The 23,378-nt window shown below is 36.0% G+C and overlaps 3 protein-coding genes across 4 annotated transcripts; 1 reads left to right on the top strand and 2 right to left on the bottom strand.

Annotated features, from left to right (window-relative positions):
- The first annotated feature begins 10,631 nt into the window (after window positions 1-10,631).
- Window positions 10,632-13,047, top strand: LOC113495093 (protein ANTAGONIST OF LIKE HETEROCHROMATIN PROTEIN 1-like). 2 transcript variants are annotated; one of them, XM_026873688.1, is made up of 3 exons: window positions 10,632-10,915; window positions 11,011-11,323; window positions 12,163-13,047. In XM_026873688.1, the coding sequence occupies exons 1-3, from the start codon at window positions 10,719-10,721 to the stop codon at window positions 12,964-12,966; spliced, it is 1,314 nt and encodes a 437-aa protein (XP_026729489.1). In that variant the 5' UTR covers window positions 10,632-10,718; the 3' UTR covers window positions 12,967-13,047. The 2 variants fall into 2 exon arrangements, with proteins under 2 accessions (XP_026729489.1, XP_026729490.1); XM_026873689.1 differs by having other exon boundaries at window positions 10,633-11,323.
- LOC113495094 lies at window positions 11,338-14,779 on the bottom strand. Its single transcript, XM_026873690.1, has 2 exons — window positions 13,078-14,779; window positions 11,338-12,127 (listed from the first exon to the last, which is right to left on the bottom strand). Exons 1-2 carry the CDS (start codon window positions 13,426-13,428, stop codon window positions 11,384-11,386), a joined length of 1,095 nt encoding a protein of 364 aa, XP_026729491.1. The 5' UTR covers window positions 13,429-14,779; the 3' UTR covers window positions 11,338-11,383.
- Window positions 14,780-15,058: 279 nt separating this feature from the next.
- On the bottom strand, window positions 15,059-17,292 carry LOC113495177 (protein ANTAGONIST OF LIKE HETEROCHROMATIN PROTEIN 1-like). The gene is made up of 2 exons (XM_026873785.1): window positions 16,534-17,292; window positions 15,059-15,694 (listed from the first exon to the last, which is right to left on the bottom strand). Exons 1-2 carry the CDS (start codon window positions 16,837-16,839, stop codon window positions 15,059-15,061), a joined length of 942 nt encoding a protein of 313 aa, XP_026729586.1. The 5' UTR covers window positions 16,840-17,292.
- Window positions 17,293-23,378: the final 6,086 nt, after the last annotated feature.

Consider the following 23,378-nt stretch of genomic DNA (forward strand, 5'->3'; position numbering starts at 1 on the left):
AAAAACAACAAGTACCGAAAATAAAGATCGAGGTTCAAAAAACAATGTTACGGTTATAAATTTGCAGGGTGACAAGTAAATTTGTACCTACAAATATATTTGTCACTCAATTGATTTGTTAACTTGTCAGGAGTTTCTCTTAACTTTAAACTTTTTAAAGTAAAATAACATCTTACAATATTTAAATTCGTGAAACAAAGCGAATCAGTTAGCCTTGTATTTGTAACATGAAACCTCATTATAATGATCACTCAGGTATTCTGCTGCATTAATGGATGGATATGATTGGCTGGTTGCCAATCTGATAAGTTGCGATCGTTTTTATATTTTCTTGAAATTCTTAAGCTAGAACTTTTCCAAAATCTTAGCTAGTGCTTTTGTTTGGATTTATAAAGGTGACATCCGAACATAATTATACAGCAGAATATGTTTACTCGTATTAAGCTATTTCCATGCCAATAATTGTTAACTGACATAAAAATTATTTCACTTATTTTACCTATTTCTCTCTTTATAAATAACTTGCTGTTGCCCTCGACTTCGTTCCCGTGGTTGGAAGATATAAGTTATGATTTATATCTGCCCTGTTTTTTTACATTTTCCATTGTATCTTCGCTCCTATTAGTCGCAGCGTGATGGTTTATAGCCTAAAGCTTTCCTCGATGAATGGTCTATTCAATACAGAAAGATTTTTTTCAATTTAGACTAGTAGTTCCAGAGATTAGATTAGATAGATTCCATCCGTCTCACGAATTTTCAAACAGTTGTCCCGACGCGAGCTTAACATTTTTTACAATGCCACGAAAGAAGTTTTCACTCCAAAAATCCATGAACTATTTGGTCAATACCAAACAGTTTGGTATTCAAGTACGAGGGCAGTAAACTTCGTCAGTAGATGTTTCACCGTTCGATACTCGAGTGAGTGCAGCTGGCCAGGACTGCGCCTATCCGATATTTATAGCACTCGAAATATCGAGTCAACGGCAGATGTACCTACTGTCGATAACAAAAGTTGAGGATAGATAGAAGAAAAAGAGAAAAAGTAACAGTGATTTTTTTGGGAAAGGAAATTGAGTTTTTGTTTTCTGTTTGTTTAGCTTATGACAAACGGCCAGTAACTGATGGTGATTGTATTCAAGGAAAAAGTTTTTGAACCTGGGAAGAATGGTTTCAACATAAAATGAGGTAAATTTTATAAAATAAGGCGAAAGTAACTCTATCAAGTTCACTGATTGTGTCCACAATCTGAAAACTATGAAAATTGTTAGACTACGTCTACTTTACTTTTACTAAACGGGTGGATACTGGATATATTTCAATGCAATGAGTGTCAATTGTACCTACTTGGAACTCAAGGGTTGTTACGATCAATTAGTATACACACTATGTACCCACAAGTTTGAGTAGCGTATTTCAAGTGAGCAGGTACCCATTTATATGGAACAACATTAGGTTATAAGGATGACACAGCGTAAGTTACAGCTGGATTTATTACATCAAGATTTATTTACGTCAAGAGGTATTTTGTATATCCTCTATTATGTAGGTTCCTTTCGGAAGCATCAAATAAATTTAGTGTAGTCGTAAAATGGTAAATTTTCTTTCCTACATAAATATTTAAGGCGTTGCAGTAAAGGTGTGTAGAGCTTTGCAAGCAATGTTTTTGCACATGACTGACGGTTGTAGGTTCGAACCCTGGCTCATACCTGGCCCATATCTGTGTGTAATGAATCGCAATGCATTGCCACGCGGGAGACGCTGCACTACGTTTGAGGTTTAGTCAGTAAGAGTCTATCACCTCCCCTGAGTAGGTGGGTGTTATGTTCCATGAGGATTCTTCCGATTTGTCCTTTTAGCTTCTGAAAATGAAATATTAAATTACTAACCTGCTTGTGAGTTATATGCTGCTTCACAATAAATAATTTTGACTTAACTATTAAATTAAACCTAACCATTAAATTTTATTGGAATAAAACTTACGATCCACTTAATTTCTCCACTCATCAGTTTACCAAATTACCAATATTTTGTGGATACTACGAAAATAATTAGTTCATTATAATGCTGAAATATTAACTAGGTTTCAGTAAAGTTCTCTGGAATTCAATTGGAATATTATTTATTAATAATGCACTTCAGCAATATACTTGAATAGTACGTTTAATTATTGGTAGGCATTTAAAATTGGCTTTCACAGGGTAGGTTTGAGCATTGCTATCACGTTTTCGTTGCGGTTAATTTGTTTGTGGTTTTCAGTGAAAAACATGGATCCTCCATTGAATTTCAGTTAGCAGTTGCGTTATTTAAAAGGAAGTAGTAAATATTCAGTTATTTGCAGTAATATTTTTTATCTAAATTTTAAACAGTTGTTCTCAACTGTGACACTCCGTCTTGGCATTTTTAGAACTTAAATAGATAAATAATATGTACAAAAATAAAACTTAAGTGTGTTGCACGCAATTTTGAAGGCCTATTCAGGGTATGCAAGCTCCAGGTTGAACTGGACGGGTCAAACTATAGAGTTCAGCTTGGTTGGAGTTTGCATACCGTAACACTATGAATAAACGTAAAAGAATAGATAGACGGAAATGAATTATTAATTTGACACCAGTTGGAACACACAATAACACTGATAGCAAAAAAAAAAACAGAAAAGAAAATTGTGAAATTCTTTGAAAATGTGTGACCCACAAGAGCTAAACTCTGGACACTGCTCAGTATTAGCTGCAATCAAAACAAAATGTCAGCATCGATTTTCAACCGCACCCGAAGCGTTATTAAAACCTTATAATGATTTAATTTCAAGGTTCGAAAGTTACTTTATTGTGTCTAATAAGTAAGAACTTACGCAAAACTTACTAAACTTAATCATACCATCGATGCGGTCATTTCAATACATGTCCGTACAGGCCCATATAATTGGGTGGGGTAAACAAAAAAATATTTATTGGTAGAGTTCAGTGACCTCGCTGTGAACTGGGCACATGGCCAACTGCTGAGAACTCGACGACAGATAAATTCGGTGCCCGCTTTTGTGCACGTGTTATAAATAGAAGCATTCGCGGAAATATACGCGAATACCATGACTTTTGACATTTTTAAGTGTAGGCGTTTTGAGCTGAGTAGGTCAGGCTGTGCATTATGGAGGAAATTTGAAATGTAATGTGGAATGTCGGGAAAAGCTGGAAAACGTCACAGCCGTTAATAGCAAATGTGACAAATGACATATACAGGTTGAAAATGTAACAGCGAGTATATACGAATGGAAAGGGTTAAGTATTGTACTTATTGGCTAAATATAAACATAGCTTTTGTTATATGTGCTACTTTACGTAATCTTCAGACTATCCTAAAGCCTTCGTTTAGTAAGGTTAGTAAAATCAAATTCATAAGTCTCGTTGCCAAATTCAAAACTTTCCTTTTAGCTGTGTTCCGAATAGAATACTTTCTAAACACAGTACTGTACTTTCTATTCACAATACCGTTAATGTAAAAGTTTATGTCTCATTCAAAACGGTAAGAAACAATATCTAAAATAATACTAACTGCGCCCTGGGGGTTTGCTCGCGTATTTTCCGCTCTTACTTTGTAAAGTGACAACAGCACTTTTAAAGATCTTTTCTTTGAAGTTCTATTTTATTGGAACTTTGTATATTTTTCATTTTATATTGATATAGTTTTAAAAATGTGAATATTAGTTTAGTTTAATTTATTGTACGAATATTTTTATCTTTAATTTGAAAAGTAAATTAATATTGTGTCCACTTAATATTTGAGTTTTAAATAAATAACTTTATAACTAGGTACAAATATTCTTTTTAATTAAAATATTTTTTGAAGTAAGGTTCTTTAGGCGCGTCTAGGAGATAGCTGGTAGACAATACATCGGAAGTCTATTACATCAATATTGCGTCACGTTTCATCTGCAAAGTCCGGTGTTTTTATATTTTTGATTGTGCCAATGGATAGTTTGAAAAGAAATCGATAAAAAAGTGAAATTACGAAATTGAATATTTTCTCAATACTCAATACTCAATATTTTTATTGCACTCCATATGTTTAACAGGTGTTACGTAATATAAGTATAGTACATATGTACACTGTAGGGCACGGCAATGTAGAAGACAGGAGGATGCTAACTGTATTTAGATTATGTATCACAGATTATTTCTGTCGGTGTATATAACAAGAAAGAAATATTCAATGGAGTCTTGAAGTCTTGACTCTATTTCGTTTTTATTTTAAGAGGATGTGGTAAGATATTTGTACCCAAAAAAGTTTTATCAAGACACATACTCTTTAGCTCTACATTTGTTAAAATGATTTTGTTGCACAACGTTTGGTCGACTCTACACGTGATCAAAAGGCTGGTCTATATTTTGCCCAAAGAATTAGCATTGCCATACAACGTGGCAATGCAGCCAGCCTTCTGGGCACGTTTCCCGACTTTGGCAAGGATGAAGATGTCTTTTTTGACGCTTTGTAAATAATGTATGTATATGTATGTGTATTTGAAATTAATTTATTGTAATAAACACGTAAATTTTGTTATAGCATTATTTTTACTAGTAAAATCTTAATGAAGCTATGTTGCATGATGTTTTAATCTTCAGCGCGGATTAATACACTCTTAAGCTGCAAAAGCTTTCGTTTGAATTGCTTTAAGCTCTACTTATAAGCTTCAATGACTTTTTATGTTAAGCCGAAGAGATTTTAATGTTTCTTTTTTTCAATAATGTTTGTCATTTTGTTCTCTTTCATTATTTTTGTCTTGTTTATTTTATACCTTTGGTACATATGAAAGTCACGGTGTTTTACTAATTAAACAATGAAATTTAAATTAACTTGAGCAATATTAATTGTCTTAAAACAGTTAAAATGATTTTAATGAATATTCAGTGAAAAACAAAACAATGATAAATATTTTACAAGATTAAGCTTGATTTAAAAAGCAAATAAAATCTCTAGCTCGCTTAACTGTATTCCGGAAGCCAGCCAAATTACTTGGACGTTGGATACTTTGGCTTTCATATATTCCAGTTTGTTTACACTAAAATCCTACAAAAGAATGATTATTTATCTCGTGAAATACACAAACTCATTATTAAAAGGTATACACCATACTCGTAGTACATAAATATAAAAAAATAGTCCTTTTCTTATTTACCTATAATCAATTACATCTTATATGATTTGATCGAATTATTACGAATATTTGAAATTTAGTAGTGTCGAAAACCAATATGAAGATAATCTTAAGCTTAAAATGTGTATATCAGTAAAACCACACGATCCATCCTCGTCTAACGGAATTGACTACAAAATATTCAAGCCGAGTGCAAACCAGAAGTGCTCAACATTTTAGTTTTGCTCTAAAATATTTATAAACATGAATTTCACAAATAAATACTGTACTGTCGGCAGCCAATTTTTTTTTTGTTAGCGTCTTTTACGCAGACGATCTTTATCGCAGGGTTTTTACAAACTTTCAATTCATATTGCTCCATGCTTAGACAAAGGTCGAAAAGGGTTTGTGGACGACCAAAATGCTTATTCTTCGACCCATGACATGAATTTTAATGTAAATGAAAATGTAAAGATTGGCAATCCCTGGAATAAAGACGGATGGTGGTCGTCAGTTCTACGCTGTCTACGGCGTAGCGTTGCTACGACGTAGTCTTAGCACATCGACGATTGATGTCTTAAGATACACTAAGTTGGATCATTGATGGAGGTTCTAACTTGCAGTTTACGTTGTGTTCATTTAAGTTGGCAAATAAAAATGTATTGTGTTCGTTAATGCAATAAAGGCACTTAGCGCCATACATAAAATATTTTATTTCTCTCAAATGTCCACTTTGAGAAATAACAAGTCGTTATATTTTTAAGTCGAGGCAAGAGTTATAGTGTCCGTATAAAGTTTTATCGTTCCTCCGTTGGTTTGTGGCAAGCTTGATATATGGGGATGTCTGATCGCGAGACCGCCACGTGCTTCACTGACGGCTAACTAAACTGTTCAATAATCGTATCCTTTTTAAGTGCAATGTTTTAAATATATTTGTTGTTTTGTGTTTTGTCAAGCACTATTAGAATAAATTAGTGTTGAGTTTTTTCAAAACAAATACGTTTGACGCTTTTGATGAAAGACTTTTGGCACAAGCTTACAAAATGAAATTTAAATCCTGCCAGCGGTGATAACGTTGAAATCAATACCGTTTAGGTCAAGTTATCAAAATTTCTTCTCAATTCAACTTTAAAAGGCGGTTGAACTCTTTGAGTTGATGTTTCATATTTCCGAATTTGCAAAAGAAAATACTTTGAAACAGATAAGAAATGGAAACGAATAAAATATAAATATGATTTACTACCAGATCTCGTTTTACAACGTCTGAATACAAATGAAGGACAACATTGCTTCACATTTTTATAACAATTTCGAAGACAACATGTCTATTTTTATTGACCTAGCCGACTCGCGTGGTTTCACCCGAAAGATTATTTTTATACCGCACGCAGAGACATCAAAACGTTTCTACATTTTAATATAAAAGCTATTTACGTTGCTCTTAACGGTTTCTCGGAAATTGGAAGAGACGATTTTCAGTCACTACCTGGAATTTTAATCTTATCTTATGTATTGAACATTCCTTGTATAAATATAAACGCGAACAAGCAGACATAAAAAAACTAGTTCCGAGAAATTCACTGAATAAACATAAAAATATAGTATTTCGATAATTCTTTTATATTAACATACGATTAAATATTTTTTTATTTATTTGTCCACTTTTAATTTTATAATTTACAACCAACATGACACTCATATATTTTCCCAAAGACGTTCAAATATACTTAAGGTTTTCAGCGAAGCCTAAACTAACAAATAGAACATTCTTGGAATATTTAAACGTAATACATTTCATGCAGCTGGCCCTCGATTCATATATCACGGGCTCGCGAGGTTATTTTTAAGAAACTTTCCAGAAAATAGCTGTCTTATAAAAAGCTTGCAATATGTACTTATCAAAACATCTGCAGAAATGTTTTTGAAACTTTTTCAATGTTTAAATAAGAGTTGTATGTTTTAGAATGTGTAAATAAACTTAAATTCAGAGAGATTACCAGGATAGGTACCAGCAGTTTCTAGTCAACCTACGTTAATTAGGGCTTTTAGATGTTTTCCTAGGGGATTTTTATCAGGAGATATTTTTCAATGCACGCGCAAATTTTACTTTCATTTAAGTTAAATGTAATTAAAATAATTTATATTTTTGTTTTTTGTCAATTATTTATTTATTTATTTATTTATTTTTATTCGTTAAATATACAATTACAATATGTAGTGCTCCACAAAACCGGTTTATCGGTTTGCCTGTGGACGAGTCGCAATTTAGTTAATTTTACACATATATTATACATATAAAAGTTATACACATAGATATGTATTTACATATTATTTAACAAGTACTTTTTAAGTCTCCGTTTGAATTTGTGTTTATTTGTTTCTTGTCTGATATCTGCTGGCAAACTGTTCAACAGATATGGTAAGCGTTTCTTTAATGTTCAGTCGCCGTAATAGTTAGTTACTCTAGGAACGTCAAATTTACCAGCAGACATCAGGCGCGTGTTGTGGCCAGTGTTAACCATTGATAGGTTGTGCTCTTCTTTGCCATGCTGATTTACTAATAGTAGATATTTATGTTTGATACTAATTGGTAATATTTTACATACTTTAAATAATTGTCGGTAGTCGTCTTTATATCTGTTTTTTGTCTTTTTTGATACTAATAGTTTAATAAATCTTAATTGTAATGATTCTAATTTGTCTATGTAGGTTTTGAATGTTAAGCCATAGCTGTCGAGAGCATAATCCATCACTGATTCCACCAGAGAAAAATAAAGACACCTCAATGTATTAACAGGAACCTTATAGCTTAGATGATAGAACTTACTTAGCAATATTCTTAACTTACTAGCTATATAATCAATATGTTGAGACCAAGAGAAGCTTTGATCTACTTTTACACCGAGATATGTTACAGAATTATCAATTTCTATGGGTTTACAATGGCAATTTGTTAGGTTATTATGTATACATAGGTATTCATGCGCAATCAATTTATTCAGGGAAACAGTAAGCTGTGAATGTGGTGAGCGAATAATTAGGCATTTAGTTTTTTCTGAGTTTAAAACAATTCCGTTGTCGTGTGACCATTTAACTACAGCATTAATGTCCTGTTGTATTAATTGGAAGATTTCATTTACGTCGGTGCCAGCCCGCATCGCACATAAATCGTCTGCGTACATATATGCGGAACAGTGTCGCAGCACTCGGCATAGGCTGTTTACGTGCATAAGATAGCAAATTGGGCCAGCTCCCGATCCTTGCGGCACCCCGCTGCTCACCGGCACCCTGTCGCTCAGTGCTTCACCCACCTTAACACGGTAGGACCGGCCCGTGAGGTAATCTCTGAACCATTGGTTCAGGGGTTCTCCCACGCCGACCTCCTCCATCGCATTTAGAAGTGTGTTTTTATGCAGAGTATCAAACGCTTTCTTATAATCAAATGTTATAATGACAACAGTTTTTTTATGTTCTAAATAATTATTAATTTCGTCGGTAAACTTTGATAGCAATGTACCCGTACTTTTTCCTCTTAAGAAACCATGTTGACTATTGTCTATAATCTGATTACGATGTAAAAAATTACTTAACTGAATCACAATACATTTTTCCATAATTTTGTCTAGACTTGATAGTATGGCTATGGGTCTATAATTCGACATGTTTTTATAATCACCTTTTTTGTGTATGGGACGTACTATTGCTTCTTTCAATTTATCGGGAAACACATACTTACTAACAGACAGGTTTACTAATTTGGCTAAAACAGGACTGACTTTGTCCATCACTAGTTTAATGTCGGACATGCGTATGAGATCAGAACCCGGTGACTTGTTTCTACTCATGTTTTTAATTATACATTTAATATCACTAGGGGTCACGGGCTGCCATCTCATACACCTGTCTGCAGGTGTCATGTACTGTTTTCTATCAAGCCATTTTTCGTTACATCGGTGTTGTACTTTTTCAATTTCTTCTGAAAAAGTTTTTGCGAAATTATTACTGATTTCTTTATTGGACCCTGACCTCTTCATATTTGACATTATCAAACTATCTATTGACTGTTTTTTGTTACCTACTAAACTATTAATTTTTTCCCATAACTTTTTAATATTATTTTTACAATCTAAAATACAATTTTTATCATATTTATTTTTCTCTCTATTAATATTTTTCTGACACTTATTTCTATATCTAGTATAATTCAGCCTCTTAAGCATATTCTTCGGATCATTACTCCATACAGAAAATAACCTATCTCTCTCCTCTATCATATACCTCAAATGATTATTTATCCAGGGTTTGTTTCTGTCGCTATTGCGAGTTTGAATAGTTTTATAGCATTCTGCATAAATGTTTGTAAATATTTGAGTAAAGGCGCTATACAACTCACGTGGACATTCAATACTCAACAAACTATCAAAATTCGTATGTAATAACTTCTCTTTAACCAATTTGTTGTCAAGCGCTTGCTTACTCGGTGCGCTCGAGGCACGTTGAGCGACGTCGCGCGACAGACAATCGGACGGCGTGCGTTTCCACTCAACAACGGCTGATATAATAAAGTGATCAGAGATTTTATGTTTTATAATGGCAGAATTAATACTACATATATTCGATATTCTGATATATATATGATCTATGCAGGATTGTACTATTTTACCTGAAACGACTTCTTGACGTGTTATATCATTTATACATTTAGTGAAACCAAACTCTGATAGTAAGTTTTCATATGAATTGACATGTTGATCCGAGTAGTTTAGTAAATTTATGTTGATATCGCCGCATAATATTACTTTCGTATTAGTCGGGAGAAGTTGGAGAAGGTTGCGTAATTCGATAAGGAACTGGTTTATTTTATTTTGATTGCTGATCTTTGGTGGTCTGTAGATTGATATAATGTAAATTTGTTCTAAGTTTTGTTTGATTGTAATGGAGACGCACTCCGCCGAGTGCATACCAGAAGCTAGCGCGGTTGTCTCGCTCGCACACGCTCCAAGCGATTCGCGCGTGTATACAAGCACTCCTCCCCCGCTTCGTTCCGTCCTAGTGTATGCGTTTACTTTATAACCATGAATGCTATAAAACGATAATAATGAATAATTTATATTTGGTTCAGTTAATACTATTATATCCAATAAATTAATACTATTGCTTAATGCTACTAATAGTTCACTAAAATGTTTTTGTATAGACCGAATATTTACGTGTAATATGCTAAGAACTTTTTTGTTTATAATGTTTAATGACGCTAACCAACCTTTTACATCATTCACACAGCTGTAATTCACAGTATTTTCAGTAATTGAATCAATATAGTTTAAATCTGCGAATTTTAAAAGTAAAAATTATACAGAGATATACATAGGTACTAATTATAAATAAAATGGGTAGATAATATAAATGTACCTGTTTTGTAATGCCTCATTTACATTCAGCCCCTATCGCCGCTCCTCGCGCCGCCGGCAATAATTCCCTTAATACTGCTGTGGCAGGATCGAGGGAGGGTTTAAGCCTCGTTTACACTCAGCCGTTTCACCTGCGACTCGCGCTGCCGGAAATATTGCCGCGGCAGCGTTGACGCGAGTGAATGCTGTTTACACTGAACCCTCATACTTCTTTTACCGGGCAACTGGCAATCATGGCTGACGTTGAGATTGTTGCGGCGACAGCTGTATGTCTGCTTAGTGTTATGAATTACGTAAACGTTTTAAAAATAAATTTAAAAAAAAGACGCTATCGCCAAAGAAGATGGTGGATGAAAAAAATTCATCAAAATCGAACGACGTAAGTACTCACAATAACTTCCTATAAGTACATCAAACACTTCGACGATATGAATGATGAATAATCTTACCTACCTACCTATGTTTTTGTTACAGAAACAGCATGAATACTTTTTTTATGGAGTTGACTTCCGAAGATGGCGGCGAGTTTTCTAACTTTTGCAGAATGTCATCTTCTGATTTTGAATTGTTGTTACAAAAAATTGGACCTATGATTGAAAAACAGCAAACCAGACTGCGAATGCCCATACCAGCAAAGATACGTTTGGCATTAACATTACGATATTTAGCAACGGGGGATAGTTATAAAAGTCTCCACTACTTATTCAAGGTTTCTACACCAGCCATTTCGCAAATTATTCCTGAAGTATGTCAAGCTATCAACTCTGTTCTCAAGGACCAAATTAAGGTGAGTAATAAAAGTATTTTAAAATTATGTTTTATTATATTCAAATAAAATAATTATAATTCAATTCTGGCTAGCATCCCAGTAGGCTCTTTCTATCACATTCATTTGGTTTTGAGGTGTAACACGTCTTTCCGGTAATCTGGACAGTACTCTTGGTGGCAAGACATATTGTGTTGATGAAGTTTGTAGCATCATTTGGCGTGGAGAAGCTGAAATGTCATTATTTTCCTGGCTTATTTCTCTGATCTCTACTGGTGTGTCAGACTGTACCGTTGGTTGAATATAAACAAGTTGAGATTGTTGAATCGGTGGGTTTGATGTGATTTGATAATCTGAATACTGTGATTGCGATGACGTTACCGATGAACGATTTGAGAAGACACTTGATGGTCGATCAACTTGATGGTCGATGGTTGGATAAGGATTTTGCAAAAATAACCCATCTATTTGGTACATAATTCTTCCCCGCATTGACTCGGGATATTTTCGTAATCTTTTAGCTAAGAGTTTCGCGTAAAGATCACACTCGTCTTCATTCTTTTCACTTGTATGAGTATTTTTATCTTTTAACACTTGGTTCAAAGTGTCTAAAGTCTGAGATATTTTATTTTGAGCCTCATCTATGTCAAGGATTGGTCTTTTTTTGCCTTTTTTTGGCCTATTATATACTGGTGTCGATGATGGGTCTGCCTGTGATGGCGAAGGAACTGACTGTGACGGCGAACTGATTTGCTGGTATGGTAGTGGTGATTGAAGTAGCGGTTCGACATCTGGAGATTGTGCCTCATGCTCAGCTTGATAATTCTGAAAATTTTAATAAATATATTTTTCTGTTTCAGTTACCACAATCACCAGCGGAATGGTTATCTATAGAAGCGGGATTTAGGAGGAAATTTCCTCGATGTGTCGGAGCTATAGATGGGAAACATATTGTAATTAAATGTCCACCACACAGTGGCTCACAATATTACAACTATAAGCATACATATAGCATCATACTAATGGCTCTCGTTGACAGTGAATACCGTTTTATTTTTGCTGATATTGGTGGTCAGGGGCGCATTAGTGATGGAGGAATTTTTCAGACCTGTTTACTCATGCAAAAAATTAACACAGGCACTATAAATTTGCCACCAGACGCGCCCTTACCCGGAAGAGAAATTGATGTACCTTATGTATTTCTTTGTGATGGAGCTTTTGCAATACATAAACATATAATGAAACCCTTTCCTGGAGATCATCATTTTAACACAATGGAACGCACTTTTAATAACAAACTTTCAAGTTCTCGTATCATTGTAGAAAATGTCTTCGGTATTTTAACAACTGTCTTTCGAATATTTAAAAAACCAATCGAAATCGATAGAGAGAATGTACCAACAATAACAATGACCTGTATTTTATTACATAATTTTTTAATAAACAGTAGAACCTCTAGTAACATTTACGCTCCCCAAGGAACTTTTGATTCCGTAGCTGACGGAGTAAATATTGATGGCTCTTGGAGACAAAATCAACCCAACCCAGACAATTCAGCCCTTAGGCCAATACCGCGTGTACCAAGACGCGCATCTAGAGACATTTATGAAATTCGATCTGAATTTGCACATTATTTTCATAATTTGAATACAGAAAATAACTAAATAGTAGTATTAAGTAAGGTGTAATAATCATCTGATTAAAATAATGTAATAATACTTTTAATAAAAAAAATACTATAAAAAGTGTTTTAATTATTGAATGTAGGTAGTTACCCTTTGTTCCGTGTTAATTGTTTCTTCCACGTCATACAGTGTGCCTAAAAATCTTTCCATAGTTTCAAAAGGAAACCATATTGGCTGAAACACATCATCAGCACCTGCTCCGGAACGTATAGACGCTTTCTTTTTCTTTAAGAGTGGTCGAAATGTAGCCATAAGTGATTTCTTCTTCGATTTTAGCTCTTCTATTGGAGTATTGTTCATTTGAGTACTGATGCGATTCCACGCATCGTGTACTTTATGCTTCATTTTATGATTTTTATCGCGTGGATCCCATATTATTCGTTCACTTTCATACAACTCCAAGAACTGTATTACTTTTTCATTACTCCAATCTAGCGACATAGTAAATGCTGGCGTATAGAATTGGACAGAGAATTGAAAAGCAACACGTCACTCCGCTCAGAACGCCGGGCGACAAGTGAGCGAGAGGGCTGAATGTAAACACACGCTGCAACTCGCGCTGCCAGTCCTTTGACTCGCGCACGAAAAACCGACAATCAAGGGAGCGCTGGGCAGCGCGAGTGGCTGCGGCAATAGCATGGGAAGTATCGTGTTTACACTCTCGCGCTGCTCACTTCCCTGCTCACTTCCCTGCCCACTCAGGCTGAGTGTAAACGAGGCTTTACATTCAGCTGTAGTGAGCAGGGAAGTGGGCAGGACGAGTATGTAAACTATACGTCTCTTGGCTCTGCTTAATGCCACTCGCGCTGCCCAGCGCTCCCCAAAAGAGCGGTTTTTAGTGCGGACTTCAAAGGACCGGCAGCGGGAGCGGTAGGGCTTGTTTACATTCTGCTCAAGCGCAAAAAAGACAAATATAATGCCTCGTAGAATTCTTCTGCATTATAAAATAGAATCTTAAGCAGGTTGGTAGGTACTTACAAAGTTACGATGAATAGATATCGTCCACCATCTTCTACGTCTTTTCTTTTTTTTCATTCGATTTATTTTTAACTGACGCACATAATTATGTTCCGCTAAAGACACAGTGCGGACGCTGCAAAAATTTCAACGTCTGCCATTGCCAGAACTTGAAAGCGAAGTGAGAGGAAGGGCAGTATGTAAAGCCTCGTTTACACTCAGCCTGAGTGGGCAGGGAAGTGAGCAGGGAAGTGAGCAGCGCGAGAGTGTAAACACGATACTTCCCATGCTATTGCCGCAGCCACTCGCGCTGCCCAGCGCTCCCTTGATTGTCGGTTTTTCGTGCGCGAGTCAAAGGACTGGCAGCGCGAGTTGCAGCGTGTGTTTACATTCAGCCCTCTCGCTCACTTGTCGCCCGGCGTTCTGAGCGGAGTGACGTGTTGCTTTTCAATTCTCTGTCCAATTCTATACGCCAGCATTTACTATGTCGCTAGATTGGAGTAATGAAAAAGTAATACAGTTCTTGGAGTTGTATGAAAGTGAACGAATAATATGGGATCCACGCGATAAAAATCATAAAATGAAGCATAAAGTACACGATGCGTGGAATCGCATCAGTACTCAAATGAACAATACTCCAATAGAAGAGCTAAAATCGAAGAAGAAATCACTTATGGCTACATTTCGACCACTCTTAAAGAAAAAGAAAGCGTCTATACGTTCCGGAGCAGGTGCTGATGATGTGTTTCAGCCAATATGGTTTCCTTTTGAAACTATGGAAAGATTTTTAGGCACACTGTATGACGTGGAAGAAACAATTAACACGGAACAAAGGGTAACTACCTACATTCAATAATTAAAACACTTTTTATAGTATTTTTTTTTATTAAAAGTATTATTACATTATTTTAATCAGATGATTATTACACCTTACTTAATACTACTATTTAGTTATTTTCTGTATTCAAATTATGAAAATAATGTGCAAATTCAGATCGAATTTCATAAATGTCTCTAGATGCGCGTCTTGGTACACGCGGTATTGGCCTAAGGGCTGAATTGTCTGGGTTGGGTTGATTTTGTCTCCAAGAGCCATCAATATTTACTCCGTCAGCTACGGAATCAAAAGTTCCTTGGGAGCGTAAATGTTACTAGAGGTTCTACTGTTTATTAAAAAATTATGTAATAAAATACAGGTCATTGTTATTGTTGGTACATTCTCTCTATCGATTTCGATTGGTTTTTTAAATATTCGAAAGACAGTTGTTAAAATACCGAAGACATTTTCTACAATGATACGAGAACTTGAAAGTTTGTTATTAAAAGTGCGTTCCATTGTGTTAAAATGATGATCTCCAGGAAAGGGTTTCATTATATGTTTATGTATTGCAAAAGCTCCATCACAAAGAAATACATAAGGTACATCAATTTCTCTTCCGGGTAAGGGCGCGTCTGGTGGCAAATTTATAGTGCCTGTGTTAATTTTTTGCATGAGTAAACAGGTCTGAAAAATTCCTCCATCACTAATGCGCCCCTGACCACCAATATCAGCAAAAATAAAACGGTATTCACTGTCAACGAGAGCCATTAGTATGATGCTATATGTATGCTTATAGTTGTAATATTGTGAGCCACTGTGTGGTGGACATTTAATTACAATATGTTTCCCATCTATAGCTCCGACACATCGAGGAAATTTCCTCCTAAATCCCGCTTCTATAGATAACCATTCCGCTGGTGATTGTGGTAACTGAAACAGAAAAATATATTTATTAAAATTTTCAGAATTATCAAGCTGAGCATGAGGCACAATCTCCAGATGTCGAACCGCTACTTCAATCACCACTACCATACCAGCAAATCAGTTCGCCGTCACAGTCAGTTCCTTCGCCATCACAGGCAGACCCATCATCGACACCAGTATATAATAGGCCAAAAAAAGGCAAAAAAAGACCAATCCTTGACATAGATGAGGCTCAAAATAAAATATCTCAGACTTTAGACACTTTGAACCAAGTGTTAAAAGATAAAAATACTCATACAAGTGAAAAGAATGAAGACGAGTGTGATCTTTACGCGAAACTCTTAGCTAAAAGATTACGAAAATATCCCGAGTCAATGCGGGGAAGAATTATGTACCAAATAGATGGGTTATTTTTGCAAAATCCTTATCCAACCATCGACCATCAAGTTGATCGACCATCAAGTGTCTTCTCAAATCGTTCATCGGTAACGTCATCGCAATCACAGTATTCAGATTATCAAATCACATCAAACCCACCGATTCAACAATCTCAACTTGTTTATATTCAACCAACGGTACAGTCTGACACACCAGTAGAGATCAGAGAAATAAGCCAGGAAAATAATGACATTTCAGCTTCTCCACGCCAAATGATGCTACAAACTTCATCAACACAATATGTCTTGCCACCAAGAGTACTGTCCAGATTACCGGAAAGACGTGTTACACCTCAAAACCAAATGAATGTGATAGAAAGAGCCTACTGGGATGCTAGCCAGAATTGAATTATAATTATTTTATTTGAATATAATAAAACATAATTTTAAAATACTTTTATTACTCACCTTAATTTGGTCCTTGAGAACAGAGTTGATAGCTTGACATACTTCAGGAATAATTTGCGAAATGGCTGGTGTAGAAACCTTGAATAAGTAGTGGAGACTTTTATAACTATCCCCCGTTGCTAAATATCGTAATGTTAATGCCAAACGTATCTTTGCTGGTATGGGCATTCGCAGTCTGGTTTGCTGTTTTTCAATCATAGGTCCAATTTTTTGTAACAACAATTCAAAATCAGAAGATGACATTCTGCAAAAGTTAGAAAACTCGCCGCCATCTTCGGAAGTCAACTCCATAAAAAAAGTATTCATGCTGTTTCTGTAACAAAAACATAGGTAGGTAGGTAAGATTATTCATCATTCATATCGTCGAAGTGTTTGATGTACTTATAGGAAGTTATTGTGAGTACTTACGTCGTTCGATTTTGATGAATTTTTTTCATCCACCATCTTCTTTGGCGATAGCGTCTTTTTTTTAAATTTATTTTTAAAACGTTTACGTAATTCATAACACTAAGCAGACATACAGCTGTCGCCGCAACAATCTCAACGTCAGCCATGATTGCCAGTTGCCCGGTAAAAGAAGTATGAGGGTTCAGTGTAAACAGCATTCACTCGCGTCAACGCTGCCGCGGCAATATTTCCGGCAGCGCGAGTCGCAGGTGAAACGGCTGAGTGTAAACGAGGCTTAAACCCTCCCTCGATCCTGCCACAGCAGTATTAAGGGAATTATTGCCGGCGGCGCGAGGAGCGGCGATAGGGGCTGAATGTAAATGAGGCATAAATGAGGCATCGAATGTTAGACATTGAAATGAAACTACTTTTACGGATTTTATCGCGGTTTAATTTTAACTAAAATCTAAAATTAAACCGCGATAAAATCCGTAAAAGTAGTTTCATTTCAATAAAGATTTTATCAGATTGAAGATAAGCTATCTGTTTTGATTTTGTGATTAGTAGTAGTCACTCATTTATGGCTAAGTGAAGTTTAACGCAATTAGCTTTGAAAACTTAAAATGAGTAATGACTTCGCACACTGCGTCCCACACAGGTCAATGGCAATCACTATTATTTTCACAATTACCTCACTCAGAGAAATGGTTGTTTGATTAGCGTGAAGCAATATTTCGTTTGCTAGTAACTAAACTTTAAGTAATTTGTTTTCTCACGTTGGTATAATAAATGTGTAACATTGTATTCATGCATGTTGCTTAGAACACAACATAACACGTTCAACGAATAGAAAATCTTGCAGCCATAAAATAAATAATACGATAGAAAAACGATTCATAGTCTAAAGATAGGTTCATTTAAATAAACGTCGTGACGGGGGCAGTAATTTATTTGTGTGTTAGCTTAAGCATAAACGTTCTGAATTGCATACGATTTGCATTTTTGTCCCGAGGAAAAGTTGTTTATTGTTATAATACTTATTTTGTAATCCGTTGTCGCGCCAGGCGTTACCGTATACAGCAGAATTTTAATTACACTCGCTCCATCCGTTTTCGTTCGCGGAGAGGTGCGGTTTATATCGTTGTGCGAGAACTTTGTGTGTAACACAACATATTGCTAGTTTTCGCAAATCCGAAGGGCTCGACATAATTTTGTGTAACGTACGTGACTATTCAATAGACGTAAAATCATCTATCGGCGTCAGCGGACTGCAGCTTTGTCCCGCACTTTATCTCGAAAGCGTCGCGTCACTCATGAATGCTATTGTGTTTCCCCTATTCAGGTCGTTATTTGATACGATGCAACTTATGTGCGCCTTTACGATTCCATGTTTTGAGGTTTAGTGGGTGGTGCGGGCGCGCAGGGCGATGACGGTGGCGCGATGGCGGCAGGCTCCCTGCGGTCGACTTTGTGGTCCGCTCGAGCGTGCCACCATCCGCGGCGGACGTCTTGACCGCAAACACCGCCAGACCCGCAAACCTGTTCTCTAGCCTTCAATAGACTCATCGCACATTACTATGGTCGCCATTGATGCGGTCCAAGATTGCTCTGAAAATTGCGTATGATGAGAAAACCATTCAAAAGTCAATTCAAAAGGAATTCAGTTCAAATTGCAATAAATGCTAATAGACAACGCATAAATAACTAGATCACGACGCATTGTTCGAAGTCAGACTACGTATGATTCATTCCCTTTAGCTGCACCCTTCATCGATGACTGATGCCAATTTTACTGCTCAGTGGAACACTCATAAACCACTGCATACATTTATAGCTTAAAATCGCTTTATTGTTTGTTGTTTTTATGAGCCTGAGAGCATTGTTTATTAACATAATAAAATATATTAACAATCTACTGTGTGCTTGTCACCTATTTCAATATTGTGAAGCGCCATTAAACCCAATTGATTATTATACTCGAGGAATTGAAAATAAAATGTTACACCATTCTATTTTCCTTACAATTTTTATTCTATTCACTTTAATGTGTAACTAAAAATGTATTTCTCTCGTGCATCTGTGAACAAGGCTTGTAGTGGTTGCTCGAAGTGAGATTATTCAGAAAATAAGCTCATTATACTTTACTTTTTAATTTCTTTATTTTCGGGGTTTATTTAATAAGCCGTAGTTTTATTTACAATAAGTGTCTAAATAATGAAAGTAAATCACCATTTACTTTAACACCTATTAACAAAACTGCGCCTACAATGTCTGCTTTTAAAGTGTCGGAGTTTGTGAAATAGTAGATACCTAACGAGACGTAAATTTATGTTAGAGTTGAAATACTTCGTGACTGCAATTGATAACAAATTGAATTAAAATAAAGCTAATCCTTAGTGAATAAATGCTTATCGTGATTGGTCAGAATAATCATCTCCTAAATCATAATTTTATAAACATTTCTTTTAATTAATAACGTATTAAAATAAATTATACTGGTACATACATACACGAGTACCAAATCACATAAGTTTCGATTACAGATAACTGTTGTTTTGGTTATTAATGCATGTGAATTAGCATGAGTAAATAAATACAAGTGATTTATGCAATAACTCGTTTTTTAAGGTATTCATTTCATTGAATATAGGTACTATTAGAAATGTTATGGACGTATACATTAAACGAAATGTAGTTATATCACCTGATCAATCGCAGTAATAAGAGATTGTAAATTTCGTATATGATTAATTCCCTTCATTACTTTTTATTAGCTTTTATTTAACTATTGACCTCTAGCCAGCGGTGGCCATTACGAAAGTTACCCAATCCAAAAAACTAAACTGAATTTTCGTGTTGTCATTTGTATGTAGACGGTGCAGGACTTATGTATGGGCAGGTGTGCTTACTGTCGGGATGCCTGTGTAACAATGTTACAAAAGGTAATTGAACACCGGACATTATAAAAACATTGGGATTAGCATAGCCTCATTGAAAGTGCAGCGCATGTGTTGCATTGATTCGCTTCTAAGAAGCTTGTGTCGCAAAATTATCGTAGACAACACGACGCGGTTGGCGCGCGGGAAATGAATACGCCTGTCCTACGATTGCACTTGCCAGGTGCAATCATGATTAAATCACGACTAAACATTGCATATTCAGCTAACACTCTTTCCACTAGTATAAATAAGTGAATTCTCAAAAAAAAGTATGTAACGACAGTTTAGATATAAACTAAGCTCTACAGTACTTTTCAATAAGCGGAGAAGTATGAATAAATGTGTTCTTGGCACACTTATATTCGTACCAAATATCATGACACGCAAGCTTCAAATTTTGCTGCGAAGTTGTTGAAACTTTTCTTTTGTTTAAACTCTAACGAACACAAGGTGAGCTTACATTGCTTTGTTGTTTATTTACGTTTGCAATAACCTTTTATTCGAAATAGGAATTTAATTGGCAAGTTTGTGTGAAGCATTCGTACAAGTTTGATTGGTGCAAGTTAATAGATGTATTAACGAATGTGACCGTCTCAACCTGTATTCCTTAACAATAAGCTAATCAGAACATTGTAATGCAAGACAAGATTAAGCATGTTGGACAGGCCCCAATAATCGAGGCCAACACTTGTCACTGGGATTACGCCGAGGATCATTTGTTAAACGTTACGAACTGTTACTTCACTGTCTCCACTGTCTCTACACATGCGACGATTTATTTCAACGTCAAAATAATGTTCACTCGTATGAAGGGTTCAAATATTTGCCAAAAATATTTTATTGTTGATAGTCAATTTGTCTTAGCGTTATTTGAAAGGATTATATAATTTGTATTTTTGTGTTTAGATTTTTACCTTTTCTCTCGTTGAATAGTGGACACGGTCTTAAGGACAAAGTGAAAAGCGGTTATAACTCTTTGCTGTAGATAGGGCAAATGGGTCGAAGCGAGCTCCCCGCCGCGCTCTCATCCACTACTCATGCTGCCTGCCCGATAACATCCATTTCCTGGGTGGCGATCCATCACCTTTGCACCTTGTTCGTACTCTCACCATTGTTTGAATGTAAGTACATTCAGCTGATCTTGTATCATTCATAAAACTCTCTAATCGATCGGTGCAGGCTATCGGTTTAAAATAAATTTTATGGTAATGCACCCGTTGCAGCATTACGGATGTAGATTCTAATGTAAGTTTGGAGATCAGTTGCACAAGCGTCAAGTATCATTGCATCGTGGGCGTGCATACCGCTATCTGCTGATCTTGGCCCATGCGAAGCATGTGAACACTGGCTTGCTTTGCATTTGCTCATCAACAATGAGTGCGCCCAATAAAAGTATAAAAATATGTAGTGGGCTTTACTCAACTTCGGTGTTTATTCTGGAATTCCAGCCTGTAGTTTGTAAAATCGAACGGTAACGAAAGAATTAGCATATTGACTGGCAACGAGTGAAAAGTTGGAGGACAGTTGTGTCCCCGGCGTGATGCGACTGCAAGCACGACCGGGACGCATGTAAATGAAGAGTTGCACACGGTGTAAGTATTTGTCAGAGGCATAAACAATGCATGTAGGGCGCTCAACACCGAAGAAACAATGACCCCGTGTACACACACGGGAAAGAGCTATAGCACAGTTCAAACGAGCTTATGCTCCAAATGTATTTACATCCCAGAAGGGTTAACATCCAATCATAATAAGAAAACAAATATTTCACTTATGGGTTATTAAGAATCTTTGTGTTGAAATGTTTATGACGAACGTAAAGGTGTTTAAAATGAAAGCTTTAATATCGAATGTAATAAAACAGTTCGAAGAAACTAAGTTGAAGCACAAGTATTCATCTATGCGTATGTGTTGTCTTTCAATACAATTTCAACAATGGTTTGTGATATTTCTCACTGAAAATCATATAAATGTATTAGTATTACATAATAGCCAGCAAATGTATGATGAATACTAGAATTAAGTGAAGTTATTCATACGTCAATTATTTAACCGTTCTCTTGTTTAATATTAGTTTGTGAACTTTTCAATTTAGTGACATTCAACGACTGCCCATTAGTTGAGATTTAATGATTCCGGTCCATTTGCCTACTAAACGTACCTACTATTTAATAAAGCATTCGGTTACCCGCTTATAACAAGTTGTGTTGATGTCGCAATTAGAAATTGGTCTAATTCTTTAATAATTGAATTGGGTGTATGCCCTTTTAAAAACTAATAGAGCGAGAGGCCATAATGCTGCGAGTCTAATTGAATTATAGTTGTATGCATGTCTTCTAGTGTGGTCCCCTTAACATGTTAGACGAGACACGAGAGCTTTCATGTGAACTCTTACTACTAAAATGCGATATCATGTGCTGTTATTCATGAGGATCAGATTTCATCTCCAAAGACGTGTAAAAGTGTCGACACACAGATTGGGAGATTTATTGTTGTTGCTTTGCATGAATCGTCAGGTCTGTCTGTGTATGTTTGGCTTGCGAGCGCCGGCGGCGGCGCGTGCCTCGTGCGGGTCAAATCTTTCGTGTATCTGAGATGCGTGCAATGATATCAAACAGCGGTGAATCAATCTTCCGTTTGTTAGTCGTTATCTAAGATCAGCGCCCCACACCGCGTAGAGCAGAGGGTTGTGGTCAAAACTAAGCGTAAATCGCTTTACTGCAGTGCTTGTTATATCTTCTAACGCACTGTTCGTATTAGATGACCGAACGCTGAAGCTGCTTTATTGCTTACGTCCAGACATATCGCAATAACTTGCAACTTAATTAGGGAACAGATGAAAGTAACTGGGCATGTTGTCGTTGAAGTTGGTATTTAAATTGCCGAGGGCCATCCGTTCTAAGATACCCGCGTTTTATTGCGGCCCTAATGAATCGAATTCATTGTCTCGCAATACAACTTAACTGTTCATTTATTGTAATGGTTTTTATAAAGCATTATATTTGTGTGATGTGATCAAGATGTTAGAATTCTCTCCGGTTCTTATAATATTCACGATCACTTTTAACAACAACAGACGCCCACGCAATGTTCAGGCGATAATGATCTTGGAATCAGCGTAGGTCGTGTTTATTGGTGTGTACTACAGCGCTATGGGACATACTCATTTCAAACAATGTTAGTTAAATATGGACATTGTCAGACGGTTGCATATTTTGCTGTACACATTCTCTGCGTGTCTATTTACGTAGATATTTATTGAAAACCATACACAACCGTATATGGTTTTCATGACTTTATATTTGACTGCGTAACTACGTGGGTTTATTACTGTAGGTCTACTAAGAATAATTGTAATAGATAGGGTGTGGTACTGAAAGTCTCGATGCGATGCTTGATAGGACACGTAAAAGTACGAAGACACGTAGCAAGTTGGTTGTGACAAACGTGTTAGGTTAAAGTATGTAAATGTACCTTACTTCATCAAAATTGCCGGAGTTCTCAATAAAATAGACTTAT

This window comes from Trichoplusia ni, chromosome 6, assembly GCF_003590095.1.
Source record: "Trichoplusia ni isolate ovarian cell line Hi5 chromosome 6, tn1, whole genome shotgun sequence".
NCBI lineage: Eukaryota > Metazoa > Arthropoda > Insecta > Lepidoptera > Noctuidae > Trichoplusia > Trichoplusia ni.

Bases quoted from the DNA above. Each gene is read 5' to 3' on its own strand.
- LOC113495093 (XM_026873688.1), top strand. From the start codon at position 10,719: ATGCTGTTTACACTGAACCCTCATACTTCTTTTACCGGGCAACTGGCA. The intron at 10,916-11,010 runs GTAAGTACTCAC...TTTTTGTTACAG, and splicing joins ATTCATCAAAATCGAACGAC to AAACAGCATGAATACTTTTT. The intron at 11,324-12,162 runs GTGAGTAATAAA...TTTCTGTTTCAG, and splicing joins TTCTCAAGGACCAAATTAAG to TTACCACAATCACCAGCGGA.
- LOC113495094 (XM_026873690.1), bottom strand. From the start codon at position 13,428: ATGTCGCTAGATTGGAGTAATGAAAAAGTAATACAGTTCTTGGAGTTG. The intron at 12,128-13,077 runs GTAACTACCTAC...TAAAATTTTCAG, and splicing joins CAATTAACACGGAACAAAGG to AATTATCAAGCTGAGCATGA.
- LOC113495177 (XM_026873785.1), bottom strand. From the start codon at position 16,839: ATGAATACTTTTTTTATGGAGTTGACTTCCGAAGATGGCGGCGAGTTT. The intron at 15,695-16,533 runs GTGAGTAATAAA...TTTCTGTTTCAG, and splicing joins TTCTCAAGGACCAAATTAAG to TTACCACAATCACCAGCGGA.